We start from the raw sequence: 20072 nt of genomic DNA, 5'->3' as shown, positions 1-20072 counted from the left end.
AGGGCTGAACTTATTTTGACAAATATTGTAGAAAGTTATGATCACAATGTAGTTGAACCAATATGCGGATGCTACGCTTTTCAAAATAAAAGTAATAACAGGGCATTTGATAAATTATGTTATGAAGCAGATGATGAATATACATTGCTACAGAGTATAAATGCATCTTGTGTTAGGTTTCTACGATGTGAAATAAACTGTTGTCCCCATGAAATACAACATGAAATGTTCAGATCATCGCAACAAGACCTTTCTTATAGAAGTGAAGATGATGAATGGATGGATATGGCTGTGGTAGATTCTCTGTCGTATTTATACTTTCTACAGTATAAGACATATTCTCATCTCAGAAGGCATCGTGATAAACAGGCGGCAATTTCTAATCTTGTTAGATGCATAATAGAGGAGTCAAATATTGGACACAGAGAAACAGCACTTAACCTTCTAGGTCAGTGTATGGAGCAAGAAAACAGAATGAATGCTGCTTTAAAGTGCTATCTGTTATCACTGAAAATACGAGGCAGAAATAACGCTGCAAAGTTTCATATCTGTAGACTAGTAAGCTCAGTGGTGGGTTCAGGCTTCCCTTAAAATAAATGTTGAAATATTTCCTTTTCGTGACTTCGAATTGAAAATATGAATACATGTGATCCCTTTATTGAAATACCAAGCCTGTCATACAATTCGAAAATGGAACAGCAAGATATGTTACAGTTTTTTTATCTATGATAAAAATATGTCACTTTTTTGCGGTGTGTATGGTTATAAGCATGCTTTGAATCAGCAGTTATATTGTTACGTAATGCAATTGTCAGACTTGTAAGGAGACATAGAATATTGAAAGTATGATGTAAAGTTTTCTTTAACGTAAATTTTAACAAAAAAGAAATTACAATATAATTATAATACGTGTATGTAAAGTCATTCCTTGTAGTTGTATAAAGAGGATAATGTATTAAGTATTTTCAATGACCAATCAGTAATTTAGTAATCTTGTGTTATAAGGACAGTGTTAAGTAAACTGAAAAAAGTTATTCGTGTGTGAATTCCATACTCTTATATTTTAAGTCTTCATAGGGACTTACCGAATACATAGTGAAAAATAAGCATAAAAATTATATATACGTATTATCAAGCAAAATACGACTTATTTCGGCTACCAACGTCACCCTAAGAAGTCGAAGTTGAAATTAAACAATTAACATATCAATTAAAAAGAACCAGAACCCCGTAAATTAAATCAAGGAGAACGTTTGAAAATATTGATGATCTACAAGATTGTTAAATAATTATTGCAAATAGAAATGTGATATTTTAGATATTCTTAAAGGCGGGTTGAAACACGTTGTATTGGCGTGATTGCACTTATTCATTACCCCTCATGTACAGAACCGAATCTGCAATTCTTATGTAATTTTGTTGTGATAAATGCTTCCGAGGGATCACTTTGTTTCAAGATTTTTATACTTCACAACAGCAGGTGTCAAGTGCAGTGTGGCAGCTGTACAAAGTTGCCCCGTACTTCACTTCAGTGTTATTATATTTTTCTGGTCCTTCGGGATCATTGTTGCCAGCACATTAAGTGTTCAGAATTGAGTACCGCTCAAGCCGGTGCTAGGTGGACATGAAGGATGTTACACTTATTCATTATCCCTCATGTACAGACTCAATCAAACAAGTCTGCAATTCTTATGTAATTTTGTTAAGATTAATGCTTCCGAGGGATTACTTCGTGTCCAGATTTTTCTACTTATTACGGTGGTTTAAATAAAGATTATTTTTCTATTCTGAATGTGTATATTTTAGACTAGTTTCGTTCATATTTTTCATTATATCAATACATAATTGTAAATATAAAATGAAGTCAAACTTTTAAAATGTCTTCTACAGTAGGAAAGATGTATGTATACTTGATGTTTGTTAACAAGCTGAAGTCAGATTAAAGTTTTATCAAACTGATTTGCAAGTAGTTGTTTAATCACATTTACCAAGTTCTACATCTATGAATAAGAATACTAATTTGCTTTAAAGAAATACAAATAAAGTCTGATTTTTTTTAATATTTTCACAATCTTTTTGATTGATAAAGTATTAAAGTATTCAGTTTATAACAAAAAATGTTTTCAGTCAACTCAAGTGTAATCATTAATATACGTTGGTTCCTTAACTTAAAGATCCTGTATATTTTGTGATTGATATTGCACTGGGTTGGTTCGACAAGGCAAGTACGCTCCTGTAATGACATACATAAACAATAATAAGACACGGAAAATATAAACAATACAAATTCAGATCAATGGAAATATAATACACAAACACATCTAAGACACCATATAGATACATTTACCAGTAGATATATCAATAAATAACTACAAAAAGGATTATAATAATTTTAAAGCATAAATGGCTGTTTACATGTATATTCAAAATAGGGCGGATATATATCGATTACTCGGAAGTGATTGGTTATTGATTTATAATTGACAGAGAGAAGTTTAATCGAAATATATACAGCAAAGAATGAAAGGAAGTCCGACTACACTTACTATTAGCTACCAATACAGTATGAACTATTTACTTTATTTTTGGGTTTAAACTATACTTTATTATTATGTAGTCATAAATATTTAATGTTGTTGGTGTGTGATTGATATTGATTTAAATACGTATATATAATCATGTAAATAAGAAACTTTTATAAATAGTGTATGTTTATTAAAATTTAGTGTAAGTTTATATACCATAAATGTGTAAAATGCGTTATAAAAAAAATTAAACCCTATATCTTAACATACGTGTGTTTGAATTTAAATAAATAAATAAATAAATAGATCGTCCTATAAAAAGTTACCTTCTGTAATTTAGACGTTTTATGTAAAATGTAATGTAAACGAAAGCAGAATAAATAAACTATTTTCAAAGGAAAAAGTGAAAGTTATGAATGTAATATAAAGCAAAACATGAACTTAAGCATTAGTGTTAAACAGTTTATATTATACTTACTTGTCTGATAACATTTCGAGGGAGCAACCGATCCATAACCTTATTAACTTATTTTGTCTCGTTGTAATGCCGAGAAGAAATGGCCAGCCCCATGTGTTCTCCTATTCAAGACGTTTTTAGAAATAATAAGAAGGGAGACAGCATTTGACTGGGTTTTTTTCTTTTGTAATGCATTAACGATTTGATGCATGCAAACAGTTAGATTAAAAGTATATAGATCTTATTCATTTTGAAATTTCATTAAATACTGATTTAAGGGAGGGAATCGTGTTTTAAATATTTATGCAAAGTATTATTTTTCACTGTAACATTTTTTTCCAGATTCTATATGTAAGTTTGTCAATTTGTATTAAGGATTCTAAATCATATTAAAGTCAGTTTTAAAGCTTCTAGTTCTGCATCAAATCATTAAAAAATGTATATCATGTATATATTTAATGAAAATGTTGATTGTTTGCCTTTCAAATTAGAAAGCCAGTAGGAATTAACGTACACTTAAGACTAGTCCATTATAATGGAGATAATTGTGAACCATGTTGTTGTTTTTTTCTTAATTTTATTCGTCAAAATACGTGTTGGAATCCCAAAGTTCCTGTTTCATATTTCAATAAACTTGTCAATGATTTTAACAGGTATATATTCGCATTTGTTTGTTTTTCTTTTTTTTATTTATAAAACAAACTCATGACCCTTAAGGGCATAAGAGTGAACAATCAACAAAACAAAAAATAATAATACAAACATGGCTTGAAGTAAATAAGTAAATAAGGAAGATGACTTATTGAAATTTCAGCATTATAGCTTTGACAAAAATGGCTAGATTAAACAAAGTATTTCTGTTGTTTTACATTTGTTTGTGTTTTTGTTGTTGTTGTTGTTTTGTTATTGTTGTAACTTTTTATGAAAAGCAAATTTTTTTTTTCAAAAATGGAATTCAGTTATTTAACTGGTAAATGTAATTGTAATATATTTACATTCATTAAAAAGTTTTTGAAAATTTTGCTTTAAGGAAAATATTTCGATGCTTAAATTTATGGTTGAATTATCAAATAAAGGTAACAAATTATAAAAACTCTAGATTTTTTATTCATTTGTTTAACATTCACACATTTGAGGTTTTTTTTATCTTCCATGAGTAAATGTCGTAATTATACATCTCTATCTTTTTGGGAAAAGTTGATCTGCAGTGAAAAGTAAGTCTTATTATCTTATTTTATATATAGACGAATTCATGTTATTCTAAGTCTCTGAACTATTACAAAAAATATGTACACATCATAATGTCCACAAATTTTAATTAAAAGAAAACTGACAACGAAAGCAGGTTATTATGCGTAACATATTGACCATGAAGTGACCAAATATTACAATTAAAATAGAGACCTTTTTCAATGTCTTGATTTAAAACTAGATACTGTCTTGATTTAAAACTAGATACTTCATCAGACATTAAATAGATTGATTGAATACGAGTATGAATATTGTTTTTGTTATTTTGGTAAAATGTAAAAAATATTGTTACTTGTAGAACGGGCTTATGGGACATTAATTACTTTTTCACTGTGTCATCACAATTTTTTAAGAACAAAAATAAAAATGAACATTTCCAATTTCCTTTTTATTGGTTTCATAAAAAGCCCGTTATTTTAACTGAAATATTAGTTTACGATATGTTATGTTGTATGGATGATGACAAGATTCAAACTATTCTACTACTCTATTATAACCATTTAATCCATGTTGTAAAGACCAGAGCTCAAGTGAGAATGCCCAGGTATCAGAGAGGCATGATCATATATATAATAAAGCATTAATGAATATCAAGTAAAGGGAAGAAATCCCGTTATGCACAGAGTTATCTGATCTTGATATCGTAACACAATTTATCACATAAAACGCGGCGCAGGAGTGTAATAAAGCCATTTAATAAAAACGATATTACACTAGTGTAATAACACTTTGACATGACGTCATTTGCGCTATATAGAAACATAGCGTTAAAGCGCGCTAATGTTAGCGTTACACTATAGGCGCGTCATTGAAAACATACTTATTTTAACAGTTAACTGTTCTTATTTTATATATGTGATAAAAAGAATATTATATTTGTGCAGATTCAATACTAAATTTATTGAACTCGTTGAATAAAACAATATTATGCTCGCCAGAGGCTCGCATTATATGATTTTATTCAACTCGTTCAATAAATTTAGTATCTAACTACACTCATGTAATATCCTCTATATATAATCATTTAAAATGAAAGTTGCATTAACTTGACAATATTGTAATTGTGATATAATTTAAAACATTTCAATTATCAAATTTGATTTAATTGTACTTTACATGATTAAGATTCATTTTGTTATAAAATAAAATTACATGTCCTGAAAAACATAAAATAACCAGCATGACAGCAGTATAAAATGGGCAGAGTTGACCTGATGGTTTTTAGGGATACTGTTTTCATTGATGTCAACCATTTGGCTAGCCTATCAATATGATGTGTGTATAGGCTCTGTGTCTGCGATTCACAGATTCACACATGGTTGCAACTTTTTGCTAGCATTATGGGTCCATTGTAGGTCAATATCCATTTAGGTGAATGAATTTAGAGTTTGAGTTTGAATGAAATTGAATATGACACATTTTTCTAGGTGTAACAGAATGTGTTACTTGATGTACCTTTAGATTATCTCTTATCATTCCCAATCAGACAAAGTCTGTAATTGTCAACTAATATTGTTGTTTTCGTTGCTTTGGCGGGAGCACCTGTTTTCCAAATTTTCATATATTACAACAGTAAATGTTAAGTGCAGTGTGCAGATATCAAAGTTGCCCCATAGTTCACTTTTTGATGTTATTTTTCTGGTCCCTCCAGATTTATGATTAAGTGTTGAACATTGAATATCGCTTAGCCGTTGTAAGGGGTGCGTGAGGAGTGATGCATTTTAACATATGATTTAAAATGAGACTGTAATTTCCATTGATATTGTTGTTTGCCTCTTAGGGATCACCTATTTTTTCAGATTGTTTTTGTCTGAAATGGGAGAAGTCATTACCTTATCTATTGTAATAAATCTCAGTTGAACATTCTAGGACCACAATTGCTCTGTTGTTCTATTATCAGGACACATCTGTAGGGATGACACTTATTTACATGTCAGGAACATTGTGTAAAAGAAAGGAACATGCCATTATTATAAACCTACAACTTCCCAGTTATAAACATAGCATCTGATGATGGTTAATTAAATTAATGTGACTATATGACATGTTTCAATGAGGCAGGAACATATTTGAATTAAACAAATGTTTAGATAGGTAAAATATATATGACAGGAAATGTTCATCATCCTAACAACGGCTTGGGACGAATCTGAATTTGTGAAAAGAAGTCAATTTATAAAATGAGCCGGGTCATGACAAAACCAACGTAATGCGTTTGCGACCAGCATGGATCCAGACCAGCCTGCGCATCCACGCAGTCTGACCAGGATCCATGCTGTTCGCTTACAAACTCTATTACAAGTAGAGAAACTGATAGCGAACAGCATGGATACTGATCAGACTGCGCGGAGGTAGATTGTTTTGTCGTTACGAGGCTCAAATGATATTTAACTTAATATTTTAACCATTTCGGTATTGTAAATGAAATATTATATAAACGAAAGTTTTCTGTTCATGTTATTACGAAAATGCTTAATTACTCTATAATAGAGAAAAGCATATATTTAGTTTCATATTTTTTATTTGAATTTGGTTCTATTACAGATTATACAACGCTACTTATTGATAAGATAATTATAAAGTCATTTATAAAACACAAGATTTCTTCAAGGTATAATAAAAGGAAGTTGATATGTGGAGCATAATCGCAAATTTTCGGCCTTTTACGTCAATCTCCGGATATTGATAATTCAAATTTGTGAAAAAAGTCATTTTATAAAATGATATTTAACTTAATAATTTAAACATTTGGGTATTGTAAATGAGATATTATATAAACGGAAGTTTTCTGTACATGTTATTACGAAAATGTTTAATTACTCTATAATAAAGAAAAGCGTATATTTAGTTTCATATTTTTTATTTAAATTTGGTTCTATTACAGTTTACACAACGCTACTTATTGGCAAGATAGCCTATAAAATCATTTATAAAACACAAGATTTCTTAAAGGAAGTTAATATATGTAGCATAATCGCAAATCTTCGGCCTTTTACGTCAATCTCCGGATATTGATTATTCATGTTACGATTGACTGATTATCGAGGTGTTCTGTTTGCTAGATACGTAGTTTTATCAACAGTTGGAAATCCCCAAGTTTCTATTTCAATTTATGTTCAAGTTTTCAAGTTGCTTTAAGTAACAGGTATTTATCTTGATTTATTGTTTTTCATGTATTTATATCTTCTTTTATTCTTAATTAATTAGCGATAAGTACTCTATGTTTAAACGAATGAATAATTATTAAAAAGTAAACGATTTAAACAGCTCAAAAGGATTGATGTCGGAGCAACACTATCTGTTAAAGATGTTTAAATGTTTGATTTCATTTAAAAATAAATGTTAAAACATTTACTGTGGTAAATCGTCCAGCTTGTAAATCGAGTGTTTCAAACACTTAAATGGTTAGTTTCGTAAATGCGCCGTTTTTTAACATTTAATTTCGTAAATTTGGTAAATCGCCAATTTTTCTAATATGCCTAATATATCATATCTTTTAACTTTCTTTATCTTTGACCTAATTCATGCGAAATAGACTGACATTAGACATTAACAAAACATTAGGACAAAGATAAAAAATAATGTCAAATGAATAAAAGAAGGAATGTACTTGATGGTTGATTGAAATTAGTTGATTTGATGTGGTATGACATTCATTATTTTAGACTTTGAACTAGAGATTACATGGTGTATCTTGTGATTTCTTTCATCACTGAATCGTTGTTATACTTGGCAGAAAATTCCCCAACAGGTATAATATTTAAGAAAATAGGTTATTTCTCAAGTAGTAATTTTCAAGTTTATTTCTTGAAATAATTGTTTTAGTCGTAGGTAAGTAAGTGCCAGTACATAACCATGGTTGTTCTTCTCTGAAATATTATCTATATAAATAACATTTACCGGATGAGTTTTGACTTTGATGTTGAAGAATTATTTCAATTGTTTACAAAATTTTCATCTGTTTACAAGCATAAATTATACAATATTATTCGATTTGTTTCACATTATCTTACGCAGGATCTGAATCATGTATATTTTAATAATGATAAAAGTAATTAAGCTGCATGTCTTTATTCTTCGTCACCTGCTATTCTTTTTCTAAAAATATTAATCTATAATTAAGGTGTTTCGGATGTCATACTTCAATGCAATGTGAAGGCTATTTACTAGTTGGCTAGTGTTAGTTATTATACAATTATTGACTTGTGAGCCATTGAATATGATGTGATATTCACCGGCAGATGACATATTGACCGAGGCGATAGCCGAGGTCAATATGACTTTCTGCCGGTGAATATCACATCATATTCAATGGCTCACAAGTCAATAATTGTTTTATTATATGAATAGGCTAAGAATTAAAAAAAAATCACAAAAAGTACAACCTTATATACATGTACACATTTTGCCTCGTTGAAGCGCGGGAAAAAAGACGCACGTGTTAGGCGTGCAACGAGTACTCGAACGCTGCGCATACAAAAGTAATTCAAGTTTATACTCATCATTGCGCTGTAGCCTTTAAGTAAAATAGTAAAGTAATGACATTTTAATCGAGAAATATGCCATAAAGAACAAAACGCAACAATATTTTTTTAATTAACACGCGTAATTAACAGTCAAAGGTGTATGGTCATTGAATATGAGTCTCAATCTATTTTTAGACTGGGAAAATCCAATTCAGCCAGTGAATATGATACCAACCCAGTAAATATGATTTTATAAAAAGTTCTGTTGACTACTGTTTGGACCAATGAGATTGCAGCTATATTTAGATCATATAATAAAAAGTAATACAACTTAATTCTAGTAGATATTACAGTCTAAACATTCTTTATGTGAGTTCATTTTTAATGTTATCTATCATAAAAACAACAACAACATTACGAAGTTTCTAAGTTAAAATACTCATATTAACAATTCATTATGAAAATAACCGTTATATTGGTTAACAATATACACTACATTTGAGGAAAGAAATATACATTCTTACACAATTTCTCCTATAAATATGTATTAAACCAAGCTATGTTGTCACAAAAATTATGATAAACAAGATCAACAAGGAAAGTCTGCAGTCTTGACTTATCAATAATGGTAAAACTATCATAAAATAATTTCCCTTTGGTGAACAGAAATAACGTATCCAAAAGGTAGACGGCTGCTGGATGGTAATTTTCTTATTAACGATCAACAAGATGAGTGATCCTCCATCAAACACTATTCTGCGCTCTATTTACATATCTTTAATGGGCATGTAATCTCACTATGTTAAGATACTGCGTCGATCAAGCGTAACCAGAATATCCTCTGATTTTCCCCCTCTCCTAAGTTGTGACATTTGAACACCTAAATTCGTGTCAGGGTTTATTAACTTTCAATCAAGATTAATAAAGAAAATGCTTAAAAATCACCTTTGAAGTGAATTATAAGGTAAAGAAGACCTTTAATGCCTCCTGAAGGGAAGTAAAGAAACGAAGTAAATTACTCAAGGTACAATTCATATAAATAAACACATGGTGGCAAAATCAAAATTTGTTTTTCAAACATTTCCTAGAAATTAATATTATTTTTGTTCCTTTATGTCTTTAATTTTAACTGTAATAATGAAACTATCTTTGAACGATAATTATCTCTTTTACTTCTGCAGTTGTTCCGTTTCTATCAAATTACAAATTCCAATTCGAAGATTCCAATATCGATTGATAGTATTGATTATTATATATATATATATATATTGATAAAAATAGAAAAATCGAATTAGATAAGACCTTACGTACGAAATCAACTTTGTTCTTGCTTCAGATTAAACCTCAAGGTTCCTTAAAGCTGCAATAAACATAGTAAAATTGAACAATTAAAACAGAAACATTAACAAGTATGAAACTGTTAAATTTTTCATCTCCAGAAGAAAATTTGATTTGATATTTACAAAGTCAATTGTAGAAATGCATTTTCTTTAGTTATTGTAACTTGTATTTATGATGATAATAATAATTTTTAATTAAATTTACAGGATGTCGGAAATTCCGGATTACACTCGCAATGTGTCACTCAGACTGTCTAAAGTACTTGATGAAATAGGAGTGAACGAAAGAATGGTGATAAAAACAAGGCGACTAGAGCTAATGAATGAATCAATGCATACGATAGGACACCGATTCATACATGAAGATGTAAATGTGTATTTCTTAGGTAGTAGAGTAGAAGGCACTACAACCCTTGGACTTCGCTCTGACCTGGATATTCTTTTAAAACATCCCAGGTACAAAGTTATACAAGACTGGAGTGAATGGGAACCTGGTAACAGAAAACTGTTAATGATACAGGACGATACTGTATCACCAGGATATTGCTTATTACAGATACTGAGACAGGATGCTCCACTTCCAGAAGATAATGTGTACCATCAGTACATGTATAGAGATAGAATAGGAAGAGTACTATTAAAGAATACAATAGTAAATTACCGGGCTGGTGCTGAATTTGTAAGACATGGTCCAGCACAATCATTGGATGAAAAACCTGGTTTCTTTAGTTCTGACATTGTCTTTGCCATTACTTGTCAAAAGTGGCCATTGCAAGCTAGACAATGGATTATTCAGCAAGGTGAAGGTCAGTGGCCTACATATGATATGAAACAATATTCTAAAGATACGGAGTGTTTCGTTGTAGGAGTTGGAGGCAAAGACAGTGAAAATGAAGAACTTGAATGGAGAATATCCACTTCCCTTGCCGAGCGATATTTAATGTTTAATCTGAATATAACACAAATCAGATGCTATGTTCTAATGAAAATGATTTCAAAATCATTTATAAATACACAATGCCCTGATAGCATTTCAAGTTTTATGTGTAAAACGGTCATGTTTCATTGTATTTCAAGTACAGACAATAACGCTTGGAACGAAAACACCTTGCTCATCTGTCTGAATTATTGTCTGACAATTCTTTACAATTGTATTTTAAATGATAACTGTCCACATTTTATCATCCCGGAGAACAATTTAATGGCTAGACGTTTTACTCCAGTGACAAAACAAGTCATACTTGATACACTCTCTTACATTATAAGCAGTAATGGAAGTGCATTACTTGAAATAGAATGTGATCATCTTGGTTTCAGAATTCAAAACACTTTTTTGAGGTTAGTAGATATTGTTCCAGAAGATATATCTTGTGAGATTTCAGGTTATCTCGTCAGAAATATTGGTATTTTCGTCAGTACCATGCATATTTTTTTCCTCAACGATACGAATAAAATCAACCACATAAGAGTTCTATTGCAGACATTATATAAATACCTGATGAAATTAACTGATTATATGAATCAAGGGCAAAATAAATTAGCATGTTGTGCATTGGCTAAATTTCTAAGCATGCATTTAGGTTCCGCTCTAGCTTCAATTAACGTACATAGTCAAGTTGGTTTATGCCGAGAATCTATCGTTTTGATGTCGTTATGTCTGAACGTTGACCTTATATCGAGTAAACTGAAACTAGCATCAATTTTCTATTGTACAGGAGAAATTGAGAGGGTGGAACTTATTTTGAAAAATATTGAAGAAAGTTATGATCTCGATGTAGTTGAACCAATATGCCATTGCTACGATTTTGAACATAAAAAATGTAAAAGGGCATTTGATAAATTATGTTATGAAGCAGATGATGAATATACATTGCTGCAGAGTATAACTGCATATTGTGTCAAGTTTCTACAATGTGAAATGAACTGTTGTCCCCAAGAACTCCAACATGAAATGTTCAGATCATCACAACAAGACCTCCCTTATAGAGGTGAATATGATGAATGGATGGATATAGCTGTGATTGATTCTCTACCCTATTTATACTTTCTACAGTATAAGACGTATTCTCATCTTAGAAGACATCCGGATAAACATGCGGCAATTTCCAATCTTGTTAAATGCATTGTAGAGGAGCCAAATTTCGGACATAAAGAAACAGCACTAAACCTTCTAGGTCAGTGTATGGAGCAGGAAAAAAGAATGGATGCTGCTTTTAAGTGCTACCTGCTTTCTCTGAACATACGAGGCAGAAATAACGCTGCAAAGTTTCATATCTGTAGACTTGTAAGCTCAATTATGAGTCAAGGCTTCCATTAAAATAAATGTGGAAATATTTACTCTTCGTAACTTCGAACTGAAAATAGGAATACATGTGATCCCTTTATAGAAATGCCTAGTTTGTCATACAATTTGAAAATGGAACAGCAACAAATGTCACAGTTTTTTTTATCTTTGATAAAAATATGTGACTTCTAGACGGTGTGTATGGTTATTTGGATGCATTGAACCAGAAGTTAGATTGTCAGACTTGTGAGGAGACTTAATATTTTGAAAGCATTATGTAAAATTTTCTCTGACGTAAATTTTAACAAAATAGAATTTACTAGCTAATGATAATATGATAAAACTGGTATATAAAGTCATGTCTTAAAGTTTCATGAAAAGAATTATGTATCAGAGACTTTCAATGACCAATCTTAAAATATTAAGCAAACATGCAACTGTTTGATTGTCTTAAGTTTTATCGAACGTGTCAACGTGCCATGCAAAATTGTATATTTAAATAAATTAGTTTGAAGTTATGGGTTTTCAATTAGATCTTCTATTTTGGGAACAAATGTGTATGATCAATGAAAGATTTCATCATTTAATTGTTCAAAAATGTTTTTATTCTTGTAAAGATTCTATGTTCAGTTAAAATTTTCCATTTATTTAGGAGTTAGCCATTTATGGAAAATATTTCCCAATTGTACGATGATATAAATATAATAGGAATTCAAATATTTCTGAATGTATAAAATAATATTGGTCCAATTCTTTTGCCGCAATTTGTAATAAATAAACATTGTATATTTGTGCAAAGATATTGTGAAAAGAAAGAAGAGATGAAATATGAAATTCATATCTTATTTTATATATAAGTACAAAAGTCATGTCAATATTTGTAGTTTATAAATCATATGTCATAAGGACAGTCTTAAGTAAACTGAAAAAAGATATTCGTGTATGAATTCCATAGTCTTATGTTTTAATTCTTCATAGGGACTTACCGAGTTACATAGTGAAAACACAACATAAGAATTATCTATACGTATTTTCAAGCAAAATACGACTTATTTCCATTCTCTGTTATCTATATATCTGATACAATACTAGTATTGCTATATTTATACCTAAACTTAAAAAATGTACTTGTGCCTTCTTATAATATAAAATTAAAAAAAGGTTCGCTTATATATGGAATTTCTTAAATTATTAGTTGACATGTTTTTAGTTAAAAATCTTTTCGTCTTTCAACTGAATAAATTATATATATTATTTCCAAATATTACTTCCTATTTCAGAATGACACAAAAACGAATAAAATATTGAATGGTTTATGAAAAGGTATCCGTAACTGTTTTGATGATTTTTATATTATGCACCTATGGATCTCTACAGCACATATGGAGCCGAGATGTAATTTGATAGCCAATTTGGTTGTTTGAAGCAAAATCTTAATGAATGTTTCAAAAGGAGTTTGTTTGATTTTTTAAGCATGAATTTTTTTGACACGTCAGAACTCATTTGGTTTCACATATTGTCTGGGGGTTAAAGTGCACATTTGGATCAGCTTAAATTCGTGTATATTTTTACCGATGCTCAATTTAGAGACCCACGTGTAATAACCCGTGCATGAATTTATTTTTTGACAAAGAAGGTAAACTGAAGTATATTTACTTTAATACATATATTCAGAACCATTTTATATTCAATTTTATCAGTGTTAAAAAACAACAACAACTAATGTAATGTAATGTAATGTAATGTAATGTAATGAACAGTAATGTTTTCATCACTGAACACTATTGAGATCGACATAAGATTCCAATACAATTGTACTATAATATTCAGGCGTGATAACTCACAAAATGTCGTTTGGTAGAAATATATATATACAACAATATTTCAACATTTGTATTATTACAATTTATAAAATTAACGAATATTCAAAGTGTTTTATTTTCAAATCAGAAATTACGGTGCCATTTTCCATTTATCATTACGACTTTAGGTTCAAGAGTTTTAAATGAGTTTAGATTGTCTGAGATATTTTAGGGAAAAGTATACAAGTATAAGGACAAAACGCTCAATCAAAATAAGTTCATATATTTAATAATTTGACCAGCAAAATAAATGGAAAAATAGATGAGCACAATAGTTTCTTTCACCCTACAATACTTGTGATAGTTTTGTGGTTAAATTTCAAAACCAAAGGCTCAGTTTTTAAAGTCATTTCCAGTAAATTGCCGCTTTGCTGATAATCTGTCGTCTTGGATAATCGATCATTTAAACTTCCGGTGATTCTCCATGCAAATGATACTTGTGTTTCCGCCGGAAGTTGTAATGTGGTCTGTCTTGAATTTTGATTGCTAATATCAACTGGAAGCCAACCAATTACGTGAGATGCATGTTTGAGCAAGTCAGAGACGCTTGCATTTTCCAAACATGCATGTGGCTTGTCACTTAAAGCATAAACAAAACCGTTGTCATTTTCTTGGATAATACCAAGAAAGTAAGTGTTACCAACGTACTGTAAGAATTTTTGAAATGTGTAAAATACTGCTTTCTTCTGAAAATTATTCTTGTTAGACGAAGTGAGTCCACTGCGGCAGAATAAAGTATCACAGTCGGTGTTGGCGTAGAAGTACCACGTGGCTCTTTCAATAGTTGACCTTGCCAGCAATAAAAGACCTCGTACAGCGTACACAGCTTGTGCACGCTCACTTACACATTCTGTTCCTCTACACTGTTCTCCCACACCATCAGAATCCCATCCCCATTCTGTAACCCATACGGGTTTCTTCGGTGTGTTTGTGTCCCGCCATCTTGTTATTGGTCGGATGTTATTAAATGTGGACAGTTTATTTTCTGGATACGTTCCTTTTCGTATACCTGCGTCATCGTTGATAAAACTGTAAGTATGACAGTTAATAACATCAATGTTGTCCGCTACTTCCGGAAGAACCCGGGTACCAATGTAAGTATTTTCGTGGTCTTTATCCTCGGCCTGGAAAGTACCAGGAATAACAATCAATTTGTTATCCATGCTTTTAAGACCGCTTGCCATTCCTTTTAAGACCGAGGCATAAAATGCAGCGTTATAGTCCCATGGTTCGTTGCCGACCTCGACTGCTTGAACAAGACCATTGCCCTGAACACTGAACAGAACCAAAATGTTTTGCTACCTGTTGCCCGTAGTGAAAAGCAGACTGCTCAGGTGTGTTCCATTTACTCTCCGGTACTGTTTTATTTGTGAATTGTATGGAAATATCTACGGTTAAATTTGCTGCATTCCATGCACGGTATTCTGTATCCCAGTTCAACCACCACATTGCTTGTGTTCCATGCCCGGCTGCCATTGCATCGTATTCAGGGTCAAGATCGGGATCAGTCACGTCCCAGACGAGATTATGATAATTACGCGCGTGACTTGCAACTTCACTATATAACAAAGGTCCTTCGTTAGGTCCTAATTTGTCACTGTAACTTTTTGTTCCCCAGCCCCAGATCCCGTTCACCTCGAGGATTTCTCGAAATGTGTTAACCTGTGGTTTAGCGGATATTTCAGGTCCCCATATGCCGTTTTCGTCCCAAGCATCCACTTCAAAACAATAAACCTTTTTATGATTAACCATATGGACTTTGTATTCTAAAGTAATGTAACGAATACCAGCTGGCTGAATACGTGTAGTGACGGCGTGTACAGCGTTTGGGTCTAAATCAGCAACCATATTCCATATATGTCCGTTTGATGATGTTTTAAGTACAAGTTTTGTTGCCGCATTACTTCCGGCCCAGTGGCGTGTTCGAATCGTACCGACGCTGCGTTCATGACCAAGATCAACTGTTATATGCTCTGTGCACCCATTTTCTCCAATTGCACCCATGTCCTTTACAGTGAAACCTGAATCTGAAACGAGCTCTAGTTTTTTAACTGTGAAGTTCGTTCCAGTAATATTAATATTCTTATAATTACCAGTGGATGTAAAAGTTTTCAGTAAATGTTTTTGAGAGCCAAATTTTGTTACTCCATACATGCACATATATAGATGTGTAGGACTTGTGTCACAGGGTCATTTTGTCTTTGCTAGAATACTCTGTAATTCATACCCATACTCTATATCATTCCCATGATTCCCCTATCGTCTCTTTTTCAATCATTCATATCATTATTCAACTTCATACTTATAACTTCATTTGACCTGTAACACGTTGACGGGCCTCATTCACTTCATTTTTGAATTCGGTCACGCTAACCTTTACGCATGCGCACAAGAAATGAGAACTTTTAGCGAGAGCTGTTGTTTTTTTCATTGACTCCGTATTCTATTTTATTGTGTGCCAACAATATATTTACAGGTATATTTGAGGTTATAAAACATTGTAAACATGAATTACTATGATATGTGTATGTATTTCGCTTGGAATTATCAATAGCACAAGAAATGAGAACTTTTAGCGAGAGCTGTTGTTTTTTTCATTGACTCCGTATTCTATTTTATTGTGTGCCAACAATATATTTACAGGTTCCTCTTTGAACGCCCTATCCTCCCGAGTGAGAACTCACGTATATCCGTGACATTTGGTGGCCAGTGTTACATTTGGGACGTTTTGGTGCGAAACAGTTGAGGACGAACTCAGTTCGGGTGGATTTTCTCCCCGCTTGTATCAGCCAATGAGAATTGGGAAACCCTGCTTACGTCACATAGTGAATGTCAACAAGGAAATCCGTCCATCATGTTGTATCGAAAATTTTATATTTTGTTTTAACAATCAAATGAAAGCTTTCTAAAGTAAATATAGGCCTCTTTAATTAATATACAGTACTCTACATTGAAACACTAGTGCATAAACTCAACAGACCAGGATTTCTTTATTTTTCAACGTTGGATTCTACCTCTGGACATTTTGTTTACATTTTTATTGGAAGGAGATTACAGTGATAAACATTGACTTGAATGACATTAATTAGTGATTTAACCTTTAGATATATTGATTTATATAACATTTCTTAAAATCCTTTGTAGTTACCATCTAAGAATTGTTCATTGTATATTTTTCTTCACTGTCATAGATTTCTACAGTTATTGTTTATATTTGACAGGTTGTTTGGCATTGAAGTTGTGTGTATTGTGTGGAAGTCAACCTTGGCACTGAGCACTACATTAACAGAATAACAGATTTCATTGCATTAATACATTTTCATTTTGGTAACTGGTGATTGGTGAGATAACCATTTCATATCTTTCTTCTGGTCCCTGATACTACATGTATACTTTAGAAGCCATTTCTTTCCATTTTACCATCTGTATTGTCTTATTCTTACTATACTCCTGTAAGACATCCCCACTTTAACAGTCCACTTTATTGAAAAGCTTGTGACATACTTTTGTACTATTACCTGATTTAAAAAAAAAAAAAAAAAAAAAAAAAAAAAAAGAATTTCATCTTTGGAAGAAATTTAATTTTGGAAGCTTTATTAATTAATTAATCTTTTGGCGGCTCACATACACTTCATAAAATTTATGTGTCTTTGGAAAATGTTTTGTATTAGGTGCCTGAGTATGAAAAAGTCAGTAATGTAGTCTTGTAGTGTAATGATAGTTTAGTTCAACTTGTTGGTACTTCTGTCATAACAGTGAAAGCCTAATAAATATCAAAATACAAGAAATACTATAAAATAATTGACATTTTATCACAGGGATTAGATACTCCTTTGATAAAATCTCTTATATTATTTAAATATTCTAGTCCGTGTATAAAATTGTTCCATTTATTTAAAATTGAACTGTTTTTGAAATAAAAACAAAACATTTTACAATTGCGGTGTACTTGCAGTGACAATTGTATTTTGTTTAGACTTTTCTCGGGTTTTTGAATGCAGTTTTCCGGAGAAGATTGGAAATTGAAGTAATTTTCCGCAACTAGTTGGACCAGGTATTATAGTGTGGTACAATTGAATCCTTGTTGTTGTGAATTTTACAGTACTGGTTTAGCCAGGAAAGTACATGAAACATTGTGCTCTAGTTTGAATTAAATCAAGTGATTATTGAAGACATTTGGGAATAGCAGTCATATGAAAGTAGTGTGTGCATATATTGTCTTCATTGTTATTTGAATTTCCCTTGTGAATTGTTTGGTAGGTGAAATCCAATCAATTTTATTACAAGTTGGATACAGTACTGGACTTGATATTTATATATTGCATACATTCTCACATTGGAAAACTATAGAAGTTAGTACAGTGTAAAGGAATTACCAGCATTGAATATAGTGCTTGCATTTACAGACATTTAATTGGTGCACATAAAAGCTGCAAATTTGAAAGTTTATTTATGTGATATTTATTTTGTTTGTAAAGAAAAAAAATTATATGGTGTACAATATGGGACATCATTTTTGTGTGTTTTAATTATTCATTTACTGAAGGCCTGAATTGTCTTTGGTAAATAAAATTCATCTGGTGTGTAAATTCTGCTAGATATACATATTACCATTACAAATTTCAATTGCAATATTTGTGTATGGTGTACAATGTATGCCATCTTGTGAACAAAAATTTATTTTTGTGTATTAGTTGAGTTTATCTATTTTCATTTGAAAGTTTTTATTTGGAATAATATTTCAAGTAAGAAGTGCCCTTCATTTTATTTATTTTGATCAGTCTAAGTTGTTGTTGTTGATTTGTTGACACGTTATGTCAGTTATTATCAATATGGATAATGACGATACCACACCTAGAGGAAAAGATAGTCGTGATGAGTTAGATCTGGAATATTGTTAGAGACGTGTTTTGAGTTCTGGTTATACTGTTGATACAGTGCAACCTAGAACTGATAGACGTTCACTCTCCACTGATGCTGATCCTGATACACATACACCTAATAGGGAGTCCCGACATAGACATCGTGATCGTTCTCCTCCTGTGTTATCTCCTCATAGGTTGCATTCTATTCATGAAAGTGCCCCGTCACCCTTTGTTGATAGGCGTCAGAGTCGTGTTTCTTTTCGTCCTGATTTCGATTCCACCCCTCTTGGCTCAAGCTTGCCCAGAAAATCTGATTATTATTCTAGGCCTGAGTTTGAAGAATTATCACAATCCTTTCCCAGATCTGCTTCTCTCCCACAGCATGATTCTTATAGCAGTCCTTACAATTTTCCACCACAGAGACTTCCTAAATTACCTCAGTTTTCAGGGAATTGAAGAAAGAAGATGTGGAATTTGTTGTTTGGAAGTATGAAGTCAACTGTATTCTCAAAAGCGGTATGTATTCTGAACATTCCATTTTGGAATCGATTCGGCGCAGTCTGCGTGGGAAGGCCAGATCAGTTTTGTTACATCTTGGGGAGTGGGCGACTGTGGATGAAATCGTTCGAGAAATGGATGCAACTTATGGTAATGTGGCATCAACAGAGAGGCTGAAAGAGCAATTCTACTCTGCAAGTCAACGGGAGGGTGAATCAATTGTCGACTATAGTCTTCGATTGGAACATCTTCTTGTTGATTCCCAAATCACACTCGATAGAAAGACACGGGATGACATGTTGAGGAACAGATTGTGGTCTGGACTAAGGAACCAGGATTTGAAGAACGCCACAAGGTACAAGTTTGAGGCAGAACTTGATTATACAAGGTTTAGGCGAGAGTTGCGACTTGTTGAAGAGGAGATGAAGTTGGCTCAACAAGGAGTTAAATCATCAGGTACCTTTACCAGGGATAGATCTTCCACTTCTTCTACTTCTTCTTTTCCTTCTAATTCTTCAGACAGG

At 31.9% G+C, this 20072-nt stretch overlaps 2 protein-coding genes across 2 annotated transcripts; one reads left to right on the top strand and one right to left on the bottom strand.

The window, feature by feature from the left end:
* Positions 1-7279: 7279 nt before the first annotated feature.
* On the top strand, positions 7280-13479 carry LOC132733938 (uncharacterized). Its single transcript, XM_060720633.1, has 2 exons — positions 7280-7378; positions 10247-13479. Exon 2 carries the CDS (start codon positions 10248-10250, stop codon positions 12354-12356), a length of 2109 nt encoding a protein of 702 aa, XP_060576616.1. The 5' UTR covers positions 7280-7378; position 10247; the 3' UTR covers positions 12357-13479.
* A 919-nt stretch (positions 13480-14398) lies between these two features.
* On the bottom strand, positions 14399-15402 carry LOC132733939 (uncharacterized). The gene has a single exon (XM_060720634.1). It carries the CDS (start codon positions 15367-15369, stop codon positions 14467-14469), a length of 903 nt encoding a protein of 300 aa, XP_060576617.1. The 5' UTR covers positions 15370-15402; the 3' UTR covers positions 14399-14466.
* Positions 15403-20072: the final 4670 nt, after the last annotated feature.

The sequence above is a fragment of the Ruditapes philippinarum genome, unplaced genomic scaffold (genome assembly GCF_026571515.1).
Source record: "Ruditapes philippinarum isolate M1 unplaced genomic scaffold, ASM2657151v2 ctg5494_1_1_1_1, whole genome shotgun sequence".
NCBI classification, from domain to species: domain Eukaryota; kingdom Metazoa; phylum Mollusca; class Bivalvia; order Venerida; family Veneridae; genus Ruditapes; species Ruditapes philippinarum.
The sequence above is the reverse complement of the archived record's forward strand: the minus strand, read 5'-3'. Positions and strand labels throughout refer to the sequence as shown.